This window comes from Salarias fasciatus, chromosome 22, assembly GCF_902148845.1.
Source record: "Salarias fasciatus chromosome 22, fSalaFa1.1, whole genome shotgun sequence".
NCBI lineage: Eukaryota > Metazoa > Chordata > Actinopteri > Blenniiformes > Blenniidae > Salarias > Salarias fasciatus.
The window spans coordinates 18,178,911-18,200,087 of NC_043765.1; the positions used below are offsets into that span (position 1 = coordinate 18,178,911).

General features: G+C 45.1%; 1 protein-coding gene across 1 annotated transcript in view; it reads left to right on the plus strand.

The window, feature by feature from the left end:
- Nucleotides 1-21,177, plus strand: part of jarid2b (jumonji and AT-rich interaction domain containing 2b) — a 99,728-nt gene that overhangs the window by 51,095 nt on the left and 27,456 nt on the right. The window contains exons 3-4 of the mRNA XM_030120834.1: nt 3,744-3,870; nt 17,358-17,584. Of these exons, the coding sequence (XP_029976694.1) occupies nt 3,744-3,870; nt 17,358-17,584 (354 nt within the window). The remainder of the gene's footprint in view (nt 1-3,743; nt 3,871-17,357; nt 17,585-21,177) is intronic.

Consider the following 21,177-nt stretch of genomic DNA (forward strand, 5'->3'; position numbering starts at 1 on the left):
TCTCTGACTGTCCCCTCTCTCTCTCTCTTTCCGTCCGTCTGCCTGTCTTGCGCCTTGCTGTTGCAGCCCGTTCGCTATGCACGTCATGCCCCCCTTCCTTCAGCGCTCACTCCGCTGTCACTCTGTTGTCTGTCTGTATTTCCCCCGCCACCAGCCCCTTCGCGTGGCCAGAGTGGCAGCCGCGGCAGCTAAAACACTGCGCGGGACCTCCGTTCTCCCTCTGGTGACAGCGTCACTGGTCCGAGGAGGCAGGACGGAGGTACGGCGGCGCGGAGAGAGAGGGCTGGAAGGTGGGGCGAAACGACATAAACAAAGGCGCAACGGTGACAGAGGGAGAGGCTTGAGATCAAATCAACTGAACCAAAGAGACGGCGTCTGTTTGGTCCTTGCGTGCTCTCTTTCCACGACAGCTGAAACCATTGCAGGATCCAATATTTTTTGCCTTTGATGCCTTTAGATTTGCTGCCTTGAACCGCACAAAGCAGATGCCATGTTTCTAACTGCACATTGTTGTACGCTTTTTGTTCTGGCTTGTGGTGAGCGTCATGCTGTGCTGCTAAGCCCAATTTTAGACCGGAGAGCAATATTTGAGGCCTTTTCAAATCATCTTGCCAGAAAGTCAATTTTAGTTTGTGCTGCTTCTCTGAAAAGTGTCTGGGAATAGATTTTTGTGAGGAGTTTCCCTAAAATAAGACGGACCATTGTTTCTTTTGATTTTAACTCGGTTTTAATTGTGCAAACGACAGAAGGAACAATATTTGTGGTCGTCTTCAGTAAAGAATAAGAAAGCTGTTAAAGTGTTGTCACAGTAGTATACCAGAATAGTTTACTCAGAAGAAGGGTGTCAGAGGGCTGTCATCTTTTATTGTCTTAATGATATGAAGCATTACAGTAGATGGCTCCATCGATATTTCCAGTTTTCTTGCAGCATTGCCTTGTGTATTCAAAGTTAGTGATGTAACTGGACACGTTCTGTCCCAGATTTCTGTCTTGTCCGTGCCTGGTCTTCAGTAGTTGTTGTCGTCAGTGCTGCTCTCAGTCGCAGGCCCATCTCAGCCCTGTGCGAGGCCACGTTACGCTCTGCACTTCTGTTCGCTCCCCCCTGTTCTCCTGAGACACTCAGGTGAGTGTAGCACAGCGATCGGCTTAGTTAAGCACGCTTAAATCTGATTAAGACTCCCCCCACCCCCACCTCCTTCCCCATAAGACCAGCAATTGGGAGAGCGTCCTCGGCGAGGCCCTCATCTGTTCCAGGGGGCTCGGTTTTAGGAGCCCTGCCACGCTTGCCAACCCCTCCTCAGTCCTCTGCTTTCCCAAGATTCCCAGCTCTGCCCCTCAGGTGGGCACTCATGTGCAACCAGCATATGTCAAACAACTCTTCGGAGGGATGGATGGAGGGAGGCAGAGGAGCAGAGCTGAAGTGGGGCCGGTGAAATGGGGCTCTGCCTGTTTGTTAGCGCTCTGTAGGGACATCATGCGTCAGTCATTTTCACAGCACAATTAAACTTAATGAGCTATTTTGTTTTTTGCCGGGGTGTGACTGCCCAAAAGCCGAGGTTGGACTCTGTGCATCGTATTTGTGTCCGTTTTATTCAGTTAGCCAAATTCCTTCTTTTTTCATGGTCACACTTAAATCCTGAAAAATGTCTTAATCTGCAGCAATCTGTGGAATGTATCTTCAATAAGGACAGAGGAAATCGCGTCAGAAATGCAGCTTGATTGAATTCTCCGTTGGCATACAAAGCTTTATTTTTTTCCTTTGATGAGAGGGAGCTTTCGCTTGAAAAGCGGAAACTTCAAAGGCCTTTAAGTGTAACTCTTGATTCATTGAGTCGTACAGATGTAAGCCTTTCGTGCAAATCAAGACATTGTAAAGCAGTGATTCACTCGAGGCCTATAGACTTAGAGACTCTCCAACACCAACATGATCCGCTGCCAGAAATGCAGCGGCCTTACTCATCACGCCGGCTCTTGTTAACTTTTTGACCGCGGCGGAGCGCTCGATGACTGTACCTCCGCTCTCAGGTGCTGACCTGCCCTGCCTGTGTGGGCTAAAGGCAAACTGCCGTGTTTACGCGATAATGAGAAAGTGTTACTGTGTGTGTGTGTGCGCGCGCCTTCGGGCCATATTCACAAGTCTCAGCTAAATCATATCTTAGGAAATGCTTCATGCAATCACTCATCTCCATCCTGTCTCCGACGCCGTCATTTGATCTCTCTCCGTCTCTCCCCGTCCCGTCTTTCTCGGATGACACGATGCCCGGGCTTGCTTTAACGGTAGCTCGCTCGCTAACAGGATATCATTCAAGTTGCCACTCATCCCAACCCCACGCTCCGCTGTCATAATTCTCTCCATGTATTTTCCCTTTTAAACAACCACTGTTCCGAGGTTGTGGCTCATGGTGAGTGACACATTCTTCGAAGTCATCAGTCACCAAATGGAATTTCACCGGGTGCATTCAGAGCTATTCAACCAGTCCGAGTTTGACATGCCAGTGTGGAAGTTACAGCAGAGTTACTGGTTAAACAAACCGCCGGGAACTTGAAGCATCCGTGACTCATCACGTGTGGTTGCAAAAGGAACTTCGATCGTTTACCAGCTTGTCAAGCACAAACACTTGCCAGAACAGGTCATTAAAGGTACTATTTGGTTATTTGATTGCCGCCATGCTGATATAACCTTTGGTTTTCTTCTCTGCGAAAAGACTTTCTATTGCTCTAAACATGCAAATGTCCCTCTGCCTGCAGTGAGCTTCAGCGTCCTTGGCGGTTGTTCTTTTTTTAATAACCCTGAAAAGGTTTAAACTTTGCCTAATATCTCCTCTCATTCATGCTGCATTGTTGAATCTGACAAGCTCGGATGACACATTCCAAGAATTATAAGAAGCCCATGAGGAAATCAAGCCTTGTGATATCTATTTAATTTGGTTGTCTCCCTTAATTACCATTGACTTCCACTCCTCTGCTTGACCTAATTTGAATTCTCGGTGCCTGTTGTTGCTTTTGATTTAAGAATCTGTCTGGGGGCTTATTTTGTTTGTGCAAGTTGCTTGCTAAATATTTAATTAGGGCTCTGTCAACTGGCCTCACTAAGAATGTCAAGTCCAGCTATAGCTGTCCATTTTTCTAAACGCCTCAGGCTTGTTTTTTAAAATTCTTTGGCAGAGGGCGAGCATCGCATGTGTCAACACACAACAGCGGTTGTATTCAGCTGGGGGAAAATAAAGGGAAGAAAAATAAGCGAGGGCCTTTCCTTTTCACTTTAACACTGGCCCACGTGAAGTTAGCAGGGAATGTATTTGCCAGAATCTCAGCGTCGTCCTTTCATTCCTGCATCTGCAGTCACTGAGAGGATTTAGTCTTTCCCACTTCCCCTCAACGTTCCCTCGTGATACTTTTATGAAAACAATTCTATCATCATGAAGTTGAAGTAAATACTGTCAGGCTCCTCATAAGAATGATAAACAGTGTGAAGAGTGTTTGGCTCGGTGTGTTTGTGCAGGCAAAATTTCTGTACTCATCTCTTTAGTGTGTTTAATGTCTTTCCTATGTTATCTCCAATCTGCTGTCGTATAAAGCTGCATTGTCACAATCTCAGAAAGAGAGACATCCACTCTTTGATACTGTCAGAAAAAAAATGAAGATAGTTAATGAATTAACTATCTACCAAAGAGATGAGTACAGAAATGAATTAACTATCTATTCAGAGTTAACCTTTTTCCCTCTCTGTATTGTGTTTGCAGGTTCTTTAGCCAACGGGCAGCTGAATGGCTCGGGGTCAAAGGGCAGCCACAAAGATGACGGGTCCCTGCGCTCTCAGGGCCTGCACGGGAGTGGCGAGTACGGCGAGGACGGTCCCGCGAAAAAGAGGTGAGCTTGCGTGTGTGATCGCTGCGTCGTTGCAGAGTTTTACCGGCCTTGATTGCCAGCTTGTTGTCTGCACACACGATACTGCTGTTGCCGAGACTGCGAGGGCGCCGAAGTTGTGACGACTTTCTTACTCTCGGAGCTTCCCTGCGATGATGCACAATAGCGGCTGCTTTCAAGTTGTCTTCATTGTTTTATGCACATGCTTCATCTTCCTCTTTTTCTCATCTGTAATTTGTCTTCCCATGCCTCCCGTGTATCCGCCGTTACAACATCCGCCGAAAAATCAATTCAAACTGTTTCAGTGCAGCACTGTTCGTTGCGCTGATTTATAAACTCCGTGCACGCACTCTCTTTGTCATATTTTCTTTCCCTTCCCCCTGACTAGCTTCTTCATCCCTCCCAAGCGTTTACAGTGAAATGTTTAGAGAGGCACGAGTTGCAGCTGTTAGATCTGTAGCAGAATGGTAAATGCAACATTTAAAGGGCGTCAAAGCCTTTTAATGGGCACTTTTAATGCAGATTAAATTTCTGTCGTTTATAATTACCCACTTAAAGTTCTGTTGCCACGCATTTCCAAATTAATCATTTAAACAGTGAAGTTTTTGCAGACTACAATAAGATGTTAATTTATAGCCGTCTCTTTTTTTTTTTTTTTTTTAATGCAATGCGTGAATTATTGAAAGTGATTATGTCGATGAAAAACAGTCGTTTTCAGAGAGATTGGTCTAAAACACAGCTCTCTAAGACAAATCTTGGGAAATGATAGAAATGTTCTCGGGAATATGTGATGCCTTTAATGCTTTCAGCATGAAGACGGTTTTAAAATCACAAGCTGGAAAATATGATTTACAATAAATCATGCGCTGCAGAGTGTACTCCAGATTTGAAATGGTTGGTGTGTCTCTCAAAGCTTGTTTTTTTTTTTTTCTCTCTCTCTCTCTTCCTCGACACCACATGCACACACAGGAAAAAAAAGTACACATGCATGGTTGCTTTTATTCTTAAATTCTTATGCTGAGCACCAGCAGACGTAAACCCTGTGCTTTATATTTTACTTTTTTCTGTAAACAGCTTCTGCTTGTGGCAGGTGTGTGTGTGTGTGTGTGGTTTTGTTCTGCTGCTGGTTCCTCACACACACACACACACACACACACACACACTGACCAAGCATCAGTGTAAAGCTGGAGGCAGAGTCTGGGGGCCGGACGGCAGCAGATGTCCCTCTGTAATGAGCCCATACAGGCTCCATTCACTGCGTGTCGAGCACCTGCCTGCGTCCTCCTGGCCGCCATTCGATACTGTAACCTCACAATCTCAGCTTGGTCATTACAAGCTTTCATCTACCTGGATTTGAAACAGGTGGCCCAGAGCGAATATTGGAGCTTTTTAAGGAAACTCCACAGACTCAGAAGTTGAAGGCCTTTACTTAGATGGGTGAGAATTTATGGAAGTCGTTTGGCCTTGACGCTAAAATAAAGATTAAAGTGCGAAAGAGAGGGAGAGAGAGAGAGAGAGAGAAAAAAATAGGTTTTCCTCTGAGCGGCGGAGAAAAGTAACGGTTGGTCTTGAAGCCAGACAAGATAAATGAGGTTGCAACCTGAGTGCGGGCTGCCTGATTCAGGAAGGCGACGGAAAGTGTTGTATTGAAACCGAGCGAATGCACAGCTTAATTTATAGTAAAGCACACTTCTGCTCTTTACCAACTAAGGAAGAAAAGCACTGAAGGAGGACGGTGTAACAAAAACACTCTCACTTTTTTCTTTCTTTTTCTTTTTTTATTTTTCTGCTGCTGTGACGGCCTGTAGTGCTGTTTGGAGAGGAGTTCAGTGAGGGGCCAGCCTGCTCTGTGGTTTTCATTAGTTCACCACACACACGCGCACACACACACACACACACACAAACACAGCAGAGGAAGAAAGACTCTCTATCTGATGCTAATGAAACTCAAGCCTAGCCAGTACTTGGCAATGTCTCATGCCCTCTTAAAGAGCGTATTTCGTGTGTGTGTTGATGCGTGCGTGTGTGTGTGTTTTATGTGTGAAGGATGACTCTGGTGCCCTGGCATGGATGCCCCCATACTGTTCCTAAACAGGACCAACTGTGCCGATGCCAGAAGCTTTTACACCTGGCACCAACCAAAACAGAAGGGAGGAGCAGCGGCGGAGCTGCTTCCAATTTGAAGTGGAGGAAAAAGTTTGAGGAGAGAGGATGAAGGGAAAGAGAGAGAGAGAGAGGGAGACGGGATAGGAAGGGAGGCAGAGACAGAAGGACAGGTGCGAATGATTTTTGGCAGGATGCGGCTCTCTTTAGAAGTCTTTGAGATCAGCTCTGTGTTTGCCTTCCCATGCTCCTGAGATTGGTGGAGGGACTGGCAGCTCATCCCCTCCAACATGCCAGCCCATTGTAGCCCGCACTCACCAGCATGACCAGATTCTCCAAATGGGGTTCCCCTGCCAAGCAAGGGCACCACACACACACACACTCACACACCCCTGTCTCGTCGGTGCCACGGTTTACTGACCTAGTTACACTCCCACCTTCTCTTCCTCTCCTTCATATGATTCAGGAAGATAAAAGTGACTTTCTGTCACTTCCTCAGAGTTTGTATCACATTTTTTGCTTTGTTCCAAAAAAAACCTGCTGAGCCTGTCGTGGATTTCACACTTAGTCAGCATCTTGCCAGTCAGGCTGTAGTTTAAACTTTGATGATATTTACTTACCTGTGTGTGTTTTACCTTAATTGTAAGTTTCTTCCTTACACCTGCTTTGCCAGACGCTCATGGTGTTGTAGTGGGTAGTACTCCCTCCTCATCATGCGAATCTTGTTCGTTTGAATCCGGGCCTGGCATTTCTTGTGTTCTCCCGGTGCGTACTGAGTTACCTCCGCGTTACCTCCCACAGTCTAAAAACATGCATTTGAGGTTAAGCCGTGACCCTAAATTGCACATAGTTGTGAATGTGTGTGTGTGTGTTTGCCCTGTGTCAGTTTGGTGACCTGCCATGGCCCGCAGAAGACAGATGTATGCATCTGCTGCCATTTAGGATTTCTAAATCAAATCAACATGAAAATCAAATATTCAAAAAATGATTCAAGCCTTGAAAGAGGTTTTCCCTTTCACTTGGTGCAAAAATTACCTGGTCCCTCAGCTGTGTGTGAAACAAACTTTGGAAGTGCTACACGAGTGTGGGTAGAGCTTGTGACGGATCAGAAGTTGAGTACCCGTCTTAGACAGACTTCTTGACTTAATTTCTGCGTTTTCTCACCCTCCTCCCCACCCCTCCCCTCCCCGTTCCTCTTTTCTTCTTTATTCCCCCTTTTTTCTCTCCTGAACTCCACTTTTGGCTCTCTTTGAATCTGTTCTCTCTGTTGTCTCGGCCAAGACACACACTCAGCTGCTGCTGCTTGTTTTGTTTCAACTTAATGAATGCCAAGTGTGTGCACACAAACACACACACACACACACACACACACACACACGTCTTGTCTAGCATAACCAATGACTCTTGTCAGTAATGCATAATCACCATTTCCATTTATGAAGGATTACATGCATGTGAGCAGGCCAACACACACACACACACACACACACACACACACACACACACGATCGTAATGTGTGTATTGATTTCTTTTAAATGGCATAGTGAGGCAACCTGCTGTATATATGTAACACCTCCATGCGCCACAAACCCACAGTTCTGCATGTGTTTCTCAGCTCGTGTGTGTGTGTGTGTGCTACAGTAAGACAAAGCCTGGTGGTTCTCCTGCTGGGCTCTTGCTCAGTCCATTTGAGTGGCGTCTTTGTTTTTTCCTGTCAAATGTTGGCTTTTGAAATTCCCAACAGAAATCGTAAACAGCAGTAAATGCCATGCCTTTGCTTATTCCGATTTTTAAGTCGTCCCGTTTTGTTTTTCTCTCTCTGTCGGTGACTCACATTGCATGTCGGCGTCGGTCTCCAAATTCTCCCACAAAGTCCCCTCTCATTGTCGCTGCCTTGCAGCGGCTTTCGGGAAAGCCTTCCGTTCGCCGCTGAAATAGCAGGGCGAAGGGGTATTAACCAGCCACCACGGCGAATGATGTCACTCAGCACACAAACCCGCTCCCATAATCACCGTTAAACAAAAGAGCGATTGTAGCAGGCATAGATCGGGCCTGGAAGGGGGTTTCGCATGGCTGCATGGTTGCGTGGTATCTGATGCAATTGTTGAGGCTGCCGTCCTAAAGTTACAACATGAGAATATGTATTTGTTGCGATGAAAGTCAGTTAAGTAAGAGCTGCTGCTTCCTGTCGGTGTGTTAAAAAGTGTCGTTTTGAGGTGATGCCTCTAAATGAGAAGCTTAAAGTTGTCGGTCAAATGATGCACTTCAGCAACATTCACAGAAATCTGCCCTTTTAAAGGGAGCAGATCCGAGCTAAAGACTGATTTGGCTATTAAAGTCGGGGCTGGCCTCGGCGATGGCTGCTTGAAAAGAAAATGTTTCCCAAGTGCAGAGAGAGATGTTCAGCTGCAGAGAGCGGCGACCGGGCAGTCAAGGTTCGTTTGTCATCTAAACCCGGGAATCTTTTTGTAAATTGGAAACGCACATGTGTGAGATGGATCTCTGTGTGTGTGTTTAGTGCTTAAATGACCATCCTTGTGGGTACATGAGTTCCTCAGTTTCTTTCAAGCATGTCTGCTCGGCTCGCTGCAAATAAAATCTGCTTTTCCTGCCTGCTCTCCCACTTTTCTTTTTTTTACTTACCCCGTGTGTTTCCAATATTTTGTTTAGCTTTTGTGTTGTGGTTCACGGCCCAAAACCTCAAGTAAGTCGACCCAAAGTCTCATGCTTTCCCCACCGGACACGGGATTACCGTACTGGTCGGAATATAAAGACGCAGGATTGAAGGGAGGAGGATGTTCTGTTGGAGGAAGGAACAGGTGGAACCGAAGCAGGAGAGCATTGACAACCTGGAGGGAAGTCAGCGTGGCAGGAGATCTGTGGGGGGAATAGACTGAGGCACCGCAGGCTGTGGACTGTATATAAAACTGTGTAAGCAGAAACATCTAAGACGTTGCACAATTAAGTGTGTGCAGGTGTCCATGTGCTTGTGCACGCACCCGTGTTCCATTACTGGAAATTAAAATGTCAACAGCATTCATGTGTTTTTTGTTATCTTAATTTTAGAAAGATTTGTTCAGCAAGACTTTCTCAGACCACTGATCCCTAAGCACAAACAGCCGTGTTATTTTTTTTTTAATCCGACCTGCGGTCGCGCTGCAGCCACGTCCCCGTCTATTTTAAGGTGGACTGCGAGGTCAAAGGTCATAGGGCTTGCATGTTCAGCACATCATGTGAAGAGTTGAAGGAAATGTAGACCTTGACTGCTCACAGAGGTTACATCTTACCGGTGTTTCATCTCGGCTTCTTGGATGAAACACAAAGAAATCCTTTTTTCCCCCCTCCATTGAGAATAAGCCTCTGATGGTGTTTTTCAATATTGTTATTTTACTGACATTTGGCTTAAGTATGGCGCTACTCTCGCATTTACATCTTTAAAGTGACGATGGGGGACAATAGACGACTTCCATTTGACCTAATATAGTATGTATATATTCACAGAGATAGAGCTTAGCCTAATCTATTGTCAAGATGTCTTTTCTCTTCACATCTGCCTATCACGCCATCTCCCCTCTCAACATTTCATCCCCCCAAAAGAGGCGCAAGGTTATATTTAAATGTTCACGGAGGCCCGGCTATAGCTTTTATCTTAAATAACTATCTGCTTTATTGTGACTGCGTGAAGCGTATAGCCTAACCGTGCACACACATCCACCTCTGTGAGTAATATCCATGGTTGAGTGTTACGAACCATATGCCGCGATATACATCACTCTGCTGTAGTGAAATGCTGTTTGTGTGGAGAACAGTTTGTGGACTTCTGTAGCTATATTTCTTCATATGTCTAATGATGGTGTTTAGTTGTGCTCGGTGTATATGCGACCGGGGTCTATGGGTGCACTGTTTGCACACGTGAAGGTCACGGGTCAGTTCACCGCAGTGCCATCCCTCTCCTAAATGCACGGAGACAGAAAAGCAATAAACACGTTGAGTTAAGTGAGTGTCCACTCAGGGCTGTTTACACTGAACACCCACTGTTCATTTCAGCATTTGAAGTGGGGAAAACTCAGCTTTCATAATGTTTGGAAAGCTCAAGTCAGATTTGTCATTTTGCTCTTTTAGCTCCATTAGCTGCACAATACAGACTAAAAAAAAAAAATACCTGTAAAGGCCACATTGGTTACTTTGATTTTTCAGATTGTTATGTATAAACTAAAAGCTATTTGATGACTTAACTGTCTGCGAGGAAAAAGTTTATTATCCATTCCTAAACAGAACAGCTTTGGAAGCTTTGTCTTAGTTTAGTATGCGTGCTTTGGTGCTTATATTCACATTTCCACATGTTGTCAATTAGAGCATGATCACTGCTTTCAGCATGGCCTTATGAAGACGAGAGCAACATTATGGGCTTAAGAAATTGTGAATGCGTCCCTTTAAAAAAAAAAAAAAAATCTCATTTATGTGTTGATCTGCTGGAGGATTTCATTTGATCAGTCTGGACTGCCAGACACATGCACACTCACATGGACGCACGCACAGATAAATTTACAGTAAACAAAAGAGCAGACCGAGGACTGATCAAATGCATGCACATTTGGGAAAGATTAATTGTTATGTACAAACATTCGTACACTTTTCACTCTCGAGCACACAAACGTGCACGTGCATGGCTGGTGTGGACACACACACATGCTCTCCCACAGCCAGCTGCGGTGAGGTAGTGTTTTATCAGGACCATGTGGACCATCTGGAGCCAATTAATGTGTCCCCCAAGGTACCGACTCCGGATCATCGCGCTTCTCCTCAAACTACAACCTTTACCAAAGGAAGGCATACGGAGTCTGGCTCTAACTGCCTTGGATGCAGCTTGGACGTGACTCAACACATCCCCCCCCCCCCCGATTCAGAATGTGCTGGATTGCTGGGATAGTCTTATTGTCAGTCATGGTTTTATGGGTATAGTATGCCTGACACTGATTGTTCACTAACTTCCCTGCGCTTCTTGCAGGGCCCCCCTGATTACTTGCTCACTCAACTCAACTGCCTTCAAAACCTCCTCGTCTTGATTGTTACCGTGCTGTCTGCTGGCCTTTTTGTTCATTTTCTCATTGCGAGTCCAAAAGCAGCTCAGACCGCGGAGTGACGTTCCAGATAATGAGTGCATTTCTTTCGGACGCTCGCCCGTATCCAGAGAACTTCACAATATCAGGAGTGCAGAGTGCACAAATTGACACAGGAACTACAAGCTCATGTTGCCCTCGTCAGTCTTATCCAAATATCTGGTTACGGCGGCGCGGCAAAGGTCTGAAACCAAACCACACAGTGCCTGCCACACATAAAAGCCGGCGCTCCGCTGTGGACGACCGAGGCTTGGTCTACAAGGGACACAGTGTACACTATGTGACCTCAAGTTCGCAGACACACATGGCATTGAAACTCGTCTGCCAAGCTATTCGGCGTGTCATTCAATCCACTTACTGCTTACAGGATTTGCACTGTAGATCTGATGCACTATTGGCACGCAACTGGAAATAAAAATAAGTTACAGCTGAGAATATAAGCTGCCTTTAAATATGTGGATTTTTCAGTGAAATTAATTGGAATATTTGTATTCTGGGTTAGCATAATAGTGAGAAGCCAGCTACGTGTCAAGTGTTAGTTACTTTTTACAAGCTTGATTTCGTCCACTAATCCAAATTAATGGCAAATATTTTCCCAAACTGGAGTAATTTGAAAGGTATTAAAGGGGTAATTTGAGTTTCACTCCCAAAAGTGTTTGCCCTCTCTCTTGTTGCTGAAACGGTCTTTTCTTTTAACTAACTCCAATTATCAATATTCAATAGACGAAAAACGCTGAGCTGACATCTTACTCAGTAAATCAAGCAAGCATGAGCAATCACTTTTTCAACAGTCTCCTCTGATTAATTGGCTTTTAAAATATTTCCTTATGCGTCTGTTCCAAGCCTTTTATGCATAAAAGACTTGATGTGTGGTTTAATATACGGCTGTTGTCGTCTCTGTCAAACAAACGCGCACATGTACTTACTCATCTTGTTTGGCGCTCTGTGCGCCCTGCTGATGCGCCTCGGCTGACAGCGAGCCGCTCCGAGGAGCCGGCGGCGGCAGGAGGTTTGTGTTTGCGGTGGCGTTCTCCTGCGCTGAGGTTCATGGAGTTGTGATAGGGGAGAAGATATTGTAGTTTTCACGCGCAGAGGTCAGAAATGTGGGTCAGTTAACTGCGAGCCGATGCTTTTGGCAGCGGGATCTTCCCATCTTTGTTATTCCCGTGGAAATGGCGGTCACTGGAAGGATTTTGATAAGATGGAGACTGACGACGAGCCTGGAAGTCCCACCGTCTTTGATTGACGGAGCCCACGTGCACGTCGCGCTCTCCGCCGACCGTCCGCAGCCGGGCTGCCCGGACGAGGAAAACACATTACAAACCGGCTCTGTCTCCTCTTTCTCTCCGTCCCATCGCCACTCTTTTCATCTCACTTCATTTTATATGTGGGGGGGGGGTTGAAGGGGGGGACACAAACGAGCCTTTATTCTCTTCCCTTGCTCTCCTCCCTTTTCGTCTTCCTGTGCCGAGGTTGCCGGCTGACAGGGTCGTCAAATTTTCTCACTCTGCTTCGCTCAGAGATAATCAATGCTCTCGCGCCCATGGTGGCATGTGTAATATTAGACATTAGAGCTCTCCTTTGAAGGGTAGATGACTGGGGGGGGCAGGAAGGAATGGAGGGAGGAAGGGATGGATGATAGGTGGATTAGAAAGGGATGAATGGGGACATCCTGCTGTAATCTCTCTGCTTTTTCTACCGGTATTGGATCTCAGTTTTCTCTTCTTCTTTTCTTTTTTTTTTTTCTCCCCCTCCTCCCTCTGTCTCCCTTACTTTCTTCTCATCCTCCCTCAATCAGGGCAATCAGTCTAATTTAAACTTACGTAAGCCTCACTTTCCCACTGTGGCAGTGCACCAATGGGTATTCTATAGCTCGGCACGGCTGGGAACATGATGTACTCTGGATTTTACACGCGCACGCACGCATATACGCACGCACGCACACACACACACACAAACCTCCTCTGGGCAGACGGAGGGCTAAATCAGGGGCTCATGTTTCCACTCAGCCTTCACTGCAGTGGCTACACTTCCAGAAACAGTCATGTCATTGCAAATTGTTCCCATGTTGATTCCTCAGTATTTACCTGCTGTGTGTGTGCGCGTGTGTGTGTGTGTGTGTGTGCGCGTGTGTGTGTCTCTTCATCTTTAAAAATCATGACTCAGCATTTCATGCAAACGTTTGTTTCTATAAAATCAGAGCTAATTGGGTGAAACTGGCAAAACAAGTGTTTACTACAATAGTTTTCACGCTCTTAATTTTCTGGCAGCCCACTATAGATAATAAGACTAATTCCGTTTTGCCCTCGGAGAGCAGACGTCAGCGCAACAAGCTGTCTGTTAAAAAACAATATCTGTTGCTGGAGTTGTCTCCGCAGTATAAGGTGCTTTAGTTTTATTTATCTCTTCACCTTGGCTTCGCATTCCCTGCCAAACCCTGCATTATCACATCATCAGCGGAGCAGATCGGCTTTTATTAGCTTTTTATTGGGCACGTCTCTGCTGTTAGCATACCGTTAAAAGAGAGAAGATATGAGAACTGATAATGCACATTAAAGTGTACATAAAAAAGGAATTTGGTCAAATTGCTGGAGAATTGCCTGTGTGTGTTTTCAGTGCTAGTTAAAGTTAGGGGGACACTTCCTCCTCCTCGGAGCTCCGCTGTTGGTTAATAAGTAACCACCGGGGATCAGCTGAGACTTGTCTGAGGAGGCTGTGGATGTCTGTCTAGACAGGATGCAGTGAGGACGCTGCTTTATTAGCCCATCCATCTCCGTCTTCATTCTTTTACTGGTGTTTTTCTTATGTTGTTGTTGTTATACTCTGTTTTTCCTTTTTGTGCACGTCAGCTTTTCACTCGCTCTTCCCTCTGCTGCTGAGGCCGGAGCGTTGAACCAGGCGGAGTTCAGCTCGCCAGGAGAGGCTTTCACGGAGAACCCTCTCTCCCCTCTGCACGCTGTTTAGAAAGTGCTTATAGCACATATTGAATTTATTGACTGGCGGGGGTGATTTAAGTGCCTGCACATTTGAACTATGCATCGGGACATGTGTTCTCATGCAACTGTGGTAACATGGATGTAAAAGCTCTGCGGTGCTTGGAGGATCGCTGTTACTTCTCTCCGTATATAACAAAGTGTTGTCCTTACAGGGTTCAGTGAGGTTCACATGCACACGTGTATTCGTTCAGTACATATTGTTCAGGCATGTCCTGCTTCTCAGGAGAACTCGGAAAAAACGAAAGGAGAGGAGTTCAAAGAAGCTCGCTTTTAAATAAGTGATCATCTTGGAAATGAAATTTATGAGAAGGTGTGCAGAGGGAGAAAAGCCTTGTTTTCAGTTTATCTGTTCAATCAGTAGAGAAATAGCAAACATCCATTGAGAATGATCAACATCGACTGTGTGATAAGATCAAGATGGAAGTTGTTTAATAAAAAAAATAAAAAAAGCAGATAAAATTGTTTTCATTGCACTGAGTTATGCTTTTAATGATACTATCACATAAAAGCATTTATGCAATTTTTTTTTATTGTATTGTAGCTTTGTGTTTGCCCTTGTTATTGTAAGCTGGTTTTATTTAGCAGTTGTTAACATAAGGATTAGTTTTGAGCTTGGATGCCTTTCTGGGAGGAGTCATACAGGTTCCTCTGGTTCCCTCCAAGCTGTTTTTTTTTTTTTTTGTTGTTGCCAATACCAAACACTTTTTATTTGCTTTCACTCTTCATAGTATGTGTATATGATAAAAGAAAAAGGACAAGATATCCCGTTAGGATTGCACCTCTTTGCATGCTGTCTGCGGGATTACCGCTCCGGCTGTTTCTTTAACTTTGTCCCGATTTATCTCCGCCTCGCACGCGAAACAGCGCAGCATCCAGCCTCTGCTGCGCCGCAGACCGGCCCACTCTCCGCTTTCTCCTCACTCTTCATCACTTGATCTCATACTTAACGGCTTCAGCTTCATCCCTCCCCGTACGTCACTGTCAGAATGCCCTGAAAGCCTGTCTGATGTCAACTTTTGGTTGAATTAGTGACCGGTTTTTGCCACGTTTGCAGAAATATTAGGACTATTTGTGATCTGTGGAAAAAAATGTGTCTCTGAAGAAATTTTATTAGGAAGACTGCCGACCGCTTTGGTGTATATTTTATTTTCAACATATAAATGCCAAACTAATTGAAGTGATTTTGTTTTCTTTGTTCCTGATAGTAAACAAACCTCAGTCGTTCTCTCACCTTGTCTCTAAATGCAGCGATCGGGCGATGCGCGAGCAATCATCTCTCAATTTCTCACATATTGAGCTTCCACCCATGTCAGGGCAGGAAATTGACACGTTTTGACTCCGTGCTGTTCTCTGATTGGAGTGTAATCGGAGCCCAGCACCTTTCTGTGGCTGCGCCAAATGCATTGTGGGTGTTCTCCAGACATGATCCTATCTTCCTTCACCTCAGTCCGGTCTGAAGCAAATTGACAAATAATACCAGGATGTCACAAGGCTTTTATCCTCAACATTTATAGAATTGCTGGCGCTCTCTCACACATACACAGCAGCACTAATCGATTGAGGGCATTTTGCTAGTTCACCTGGCCCCTTATGGTCTGTGACTTTTTGTTCTTGTGTGTGTGTGTGTGTGTGTGTGTGTGTGTGTGTGCGCTCACATATTAAATGGAGGAGCCGGTTAGACAACCAAGTCCACTGCGTTTTCCTCCGACATCCTGTTCTTTAATATTCCGCTCTTATCCTCGCCTCCGCTGACACACACTGTGAAATAAAGAGAAAAAAGAGACACGCGGAGAGAAAAATGAGAGAGACATCTCAAAGGCTTTGTGCACCGCAGAGTGAAGAAAGCACGACGTGGAGGCGCGGAGGGGATCTTTAAAATGGTGGAAACTGAGAAAGAGACAGAAGTAAAAGTGGGAAAAAAAAAAGAATCCGGCCACAGAAAGATGAACAAAGTAGTTCCTTGGCAAAGTGTGTGGTTGTTTTTGGCAGGCGGTGCTTGTGTATTTGGTTATCAGCTGCCACTGACAGTGCGAGCTCTGCCTTATAGACGGCTTAATCTTTCACTAGTGCTCAACAGCGATCAGGAGAGGCCTGCTATGTGTCTGTTTATTTTGGAGTATACATGTGTAGTTTTCAGTTATTTCACTGTAAATACAGTCCAAATACACAAACCAGGGGTGGGAAAGTCGCAAAGCGCTCATTTTGTTATTGTATATATGTTGAATGTTTTCTTGGTGATTTTTTTTTTTACTTTCATTCCTCATGTTTGAATAGACATAACCTCATTATAGTCTTGAAACTCTTATTTCGTTGTATGGACTTTCTGTGTAGCTCAATAAAAGATGTCAGTTTAATTTAAAGGCTTTCAGGGCAGTTTCATTATGGGTGGTCGAATTTAAATTATTGCTAATTCTGTATTTATTGTTTACCTTTGATACTCTGTGTGACACTCAGTTTGTATTATGGTCATTTCCTTTATTGAATTGAAAAACACCTGCAAAATTGGACTTTTAAATGAAATTGATTTGGATTTACACACATATATTCCAGCCAGGTTGTTTCTGCGTTTTTATTTTTAAGAAAAGTGTTGAATTTCTGACTCACAACTATGATACAAGTTCAATTCTGGAAGGTGTAATTGGTGACAAACAATAGGAATACTGTGATGTGCTGTGGGTGTGAACACAGCATCTCCATGAAAGCAACGGTTCGTGTTTTCTCTAAAGAGGCATTGTGTGTCAAAGTTTCTGCAGAAACAGAGCCCAGTACTTTTACTTTTAGTCAAATATATCCCACACAAGTTTTGGTTCTTTTTTCACTTTTGCATAAACACACATTCATGCATGTGATCCAGAGTGTGTGTGTGTGTGTGTGGATGCCTCGGCGCCCAAGTGATCATGATGAGCCCACACCCACTCACTAAACAAATGTGTGTATACACATACAAGGTAATCAATTTAGCACCGCAGGGTTACCGTGTCAGTAAAGCAGTCGACGGTGAGACAATAGCCACAGGGCCTCGCTAATAGAAACAATGAGTGATTGGCTGTGCTGGTATGTAAAAGAGCAATGCTGTGATTTTAATCAGCTCCATGCGACTTGGTCTTCTGCTGAGAGATGAATGATGCATCAGGTCTGGAAGTCCTGCTGGAGCGCTGCGTGTGTGTGTGTTTTGTTATGCTGGCTTGTTTCTGTCTTTCCTAATATGTGATGATGGACTGAAATGTGTCCCAGCCCTGTGGTTGAACCCGTCTTTTTCTTCCGCTTCAGACCTCGACTTCAGGCCCAGAGGAAGTTTGCCCAGTCGCAGCCCAACTCGCCCAGCACTACTCCGGTCAAGGTGACCGACACGGGCAGCCTGAACACCGGCCTCGCCACGGTGCCATCCACGTCCCTCTCGGCGCTCTCCTCCTCCTCCTCGCTGTCCGCCTCCATTCAGGATCTGTCCAGGCGCAAGCCCAAGACCGAGGACTTCCTCACCTTCCTCTGCCTCAGAGGTAAGGCGCAGCCGAACGCAGCAGATGGAGACATAATTACATGCGCAGCTACAACCTGCGGTAGAGCGGGAGGGAGGATGTTAAACAAGAAATCTGCAGATATGGCGTGTGTGTTATTATTAGAGCTTTTTATCGGGGTCCATTACTCAGGTCTCTGCTCGATAGAAACCTGCTGATTACTTGGACAGAATCTTCATTTTGCTTATGAAAACACACAGAGGCAACTTGAACTTTAGTTTTGTCAGATTTTGATCACCCACCACCCGTTCATACACACACACACACACACACACACACACACACACACACACGCAAACTGCCTGCACAGTGGCCCAAGGCTACGATTATCTTGCATTTCATCAGCTTACACATCTCCCCTCCTACCTTTCAACAACTGTCTGTCTCCTTAACACCCTGCCTATCACCCTCTACTACAGCAGCTGTTCATACAGAAAGTACACACACACTCACACACACACACACTCACACGCCCTGCTCAGGTTCCTCAAAAGTGTGTAGCACCTTCAATGTCAAATGAACTGTAAAAAAACTAGCAGAGCAATTAGAAGTGTAAGAATTTTTGCTCATGCATGCGAGTGTGTGCATGTGTCTTGCTGTTCCATGTATTTCAGTAATTTTTCTCAGATTGAGAGTTTTGTGATCTTTTTGTGAACATGAAAAAACTGTTTTCATGGCGACAGACTCATGTTACCTATGAGCCGTCCTCTATGGGACAGCAGTGAGTTAATCTGCTGCAATGTATTTCTGCTCTGCTGCAGAAGCATCAGGACCCAGTGTTCTGACTGTCATGTTAAAATTACTGCTGTGAATTAAAAACTGCACTTTGCAACAAGCTTCTCAAAATGACAGAGATTTACAGCGGTCTCTCTTAAATTCTCTTGAAACTATATATAGATGGAGCTGCTCTGGTGTCGTTTAATTTATGGTGTTACTTTACTTTCAAGCATCTCAGAAGGTTCCTACAATACACAAATAAAATTTAAAAAAATAGAATCAACCCACAGCATAGAAGCAACAGAATGTTGTTCTTTTTGAGAGGGATGAGCTCCTCAGATGTGGAAAAACAGGAGGCCCGGTCTCCCGTGGTGATAACACTGGGTTGTGGATGTGAAGTGAAAAGAAAGTAGAAAATAAGTACAGAACTCCCTCACCGTGCGACGGAAATACACACTTGGGTCAGGAAAGGGGAAGTCGAGATATCGTGTGTGTAAAAAGTTGGTAAATATAGAAACAGGTTTTATTTTCTTCCTTCTCAGGTACGAGTAAAACATGTACGGTTAAAAGTAAGCATCTGAAGGAAACCTCGGTCAGCTGTTTGTCCTGCTGCAGCTGAAAGCTTCAAAGATTTCCCTTCAGTTCTTTAATGAACGTCTCATTGCTATGAATTGAGCACGCTCTCATCTGGCAGTTTGAATCGGGCTCTCCTGAGTCTGCATGGTCTCACTTCTGGTGTGTGGATTTCTTGGGATTCCATGCTTATCTTCCATAGACCAAGAATATGTTAATGTGATAGATTGGTGACTCTTTGATTGTCCGAAGCTGTGGTTATTTTCTGTGTTGGTCGTTGACCTGTCCACGGTGCGGTCAGCTGGGATCGACTCCTGTGACTGTAAACCGTATCGAGCTGTGCGGATGATGGATGGATGAGTTGAGTAAATACAATTGTGTGAAAATGTAGCAGTTAACTTTAAAAAGTTGTCCAAAAGTTTTCAGATAAAGTTTATATGACTGGAAACTCTGTGTAAGCGCTGTTCTTTTGTCCCAAATCATCTTTTTTACGGTGACATTAAGAGCGTGTCACGTTCAAGGCCCAGCTCATAAAACGTTCAGAACAGTTCTCTCCAGAAACCTTGGCTGCGACTCCTCCGACTCCTCTATCATAATTTTATCCTTTTGTTGGATATTCTGACCATGGTTTTCCTGAACATGTCTTCACAAGCAGAATTAATTTCTTCGGAAGACAAAATGATTGACTTCAGATTAATTTGCTGTTATCATTATTAACCTCTGCCCGTCCTGCAAAGTAGGCTCAGGACGCCGGAGAGGCAAATTTAGATTCAACGCCTGTTGGGACCCCGTGGCTATATGTTGCTGTTCTGAGGAGAATACGCCTATTATGGAATGTCATTTTAACCTTACAGGGCTCATTCAAGATTGTATAATTGAAGGCGGCTCAAACTGACGGAAGCTTTTGGTGCGGAAGGCCTTGATTTGCATATATAGGCCACGGCCGTACATAGGCTAATGACTCTTTGAAGCTGAGATTATTCTCAGCGCTGGGTGCGATGCTAACTCCACCCGTACACATGTGAAGTGGGACACCAATGAGGTGGAGGTGGCTGGTCCCGGCTCAGTTTTGCAGCTTTCTGTCTTTATAATTAAGGTTACGACTGGTGCTTTTGGAAGCCGATTTCTAGTCTGCGTGTTTAAAAAAAAAAAAAAAAGCTGCCCTCCACCGTGCTACACTTGCTAATTTTAGAGCTACGCTGCTAAGCTAACGACTGAATGGTTTTCCACAGGCTTTTTCCACTCTGCCTCTCCCTGCTTTACCAGTGTATTTATAGACCCAGTTTAGCTCTGTGTGTGTATTGTGTGTGTGTGTGTGTGTGTGTGTGCACATTTCTGCCCATGCTGTGCGGATGACATTTTCCTTTGCAGGGCTTCTTCTGCTCTGTTTTCCCCTTGGCCCCTCATGTGACCCATATGCAGAGACCCTCACCAAGAGAGGAACATGGGAGAATGTCAGCAGAGCCCTTGAGGTTGCGTCTGTGCGTGTGTGTGTGTTCAAGAATGCGCGCGAGTGCAAATGCACGCTAGCTGCCCGCCCCGCTTATCTCCGCCCGTGGCCTCCCCGTCGTCGCGTCTGTGCGCGCTCGCAGCTTCCAGGGTATACGAGGAGAGACGTGCCCCGTGAGGACATCTGCGCCGGCCTGGTTAATCTTTTCAAAGCGACTCGAGTCTTTGATTCCGTCTGAAACCACCAAGCCCTTCTAAGATCCCGATCCTCCTCCGTTGATGTGACCGCCACACACATTAGGCTCCTTCATGTCTGCTACCAAAAAAAATGTCTCCGGCTGCATTATGGAAATATCAAACCTATCATCCCGCTAATTCCTTTTCAATTTGTTTCTGGCTTTTCATTTAACGTTGCGGAGGAGCGCTAAGTTGAAACTTCATCATCAGTGGTGATTTGTGGGATTGGTCCCAGGTCAAACGTTCACGGCGTGTAAACACACGCCGCCGTGCCCCCCACACATCCACTGCAGTGTTTGCTTATCTTATCTGGTAAACATTACACATCCACCCCAAAGGCTTCCATCCATCACTCTTTCTGACAGCTACATAAAAGCAGTTAAAACATGATGGATTTCAAGTAATAAAGTGAGCAGCCATAAAAGAAACAAATGCTGTAAAAAGAGGGACTCTCGTGTCACTCTGCGCTGTAAAATCCCATTTAATGTTTTTGTCCTTTTTTTTTTTTAATCTTGGCATGTGGCCTGGATGTGAAAATGGACAAAATTCTCTGTAATAATCTTTAATAATTTGGTTAACTGCTGATGATTTTGTTATTG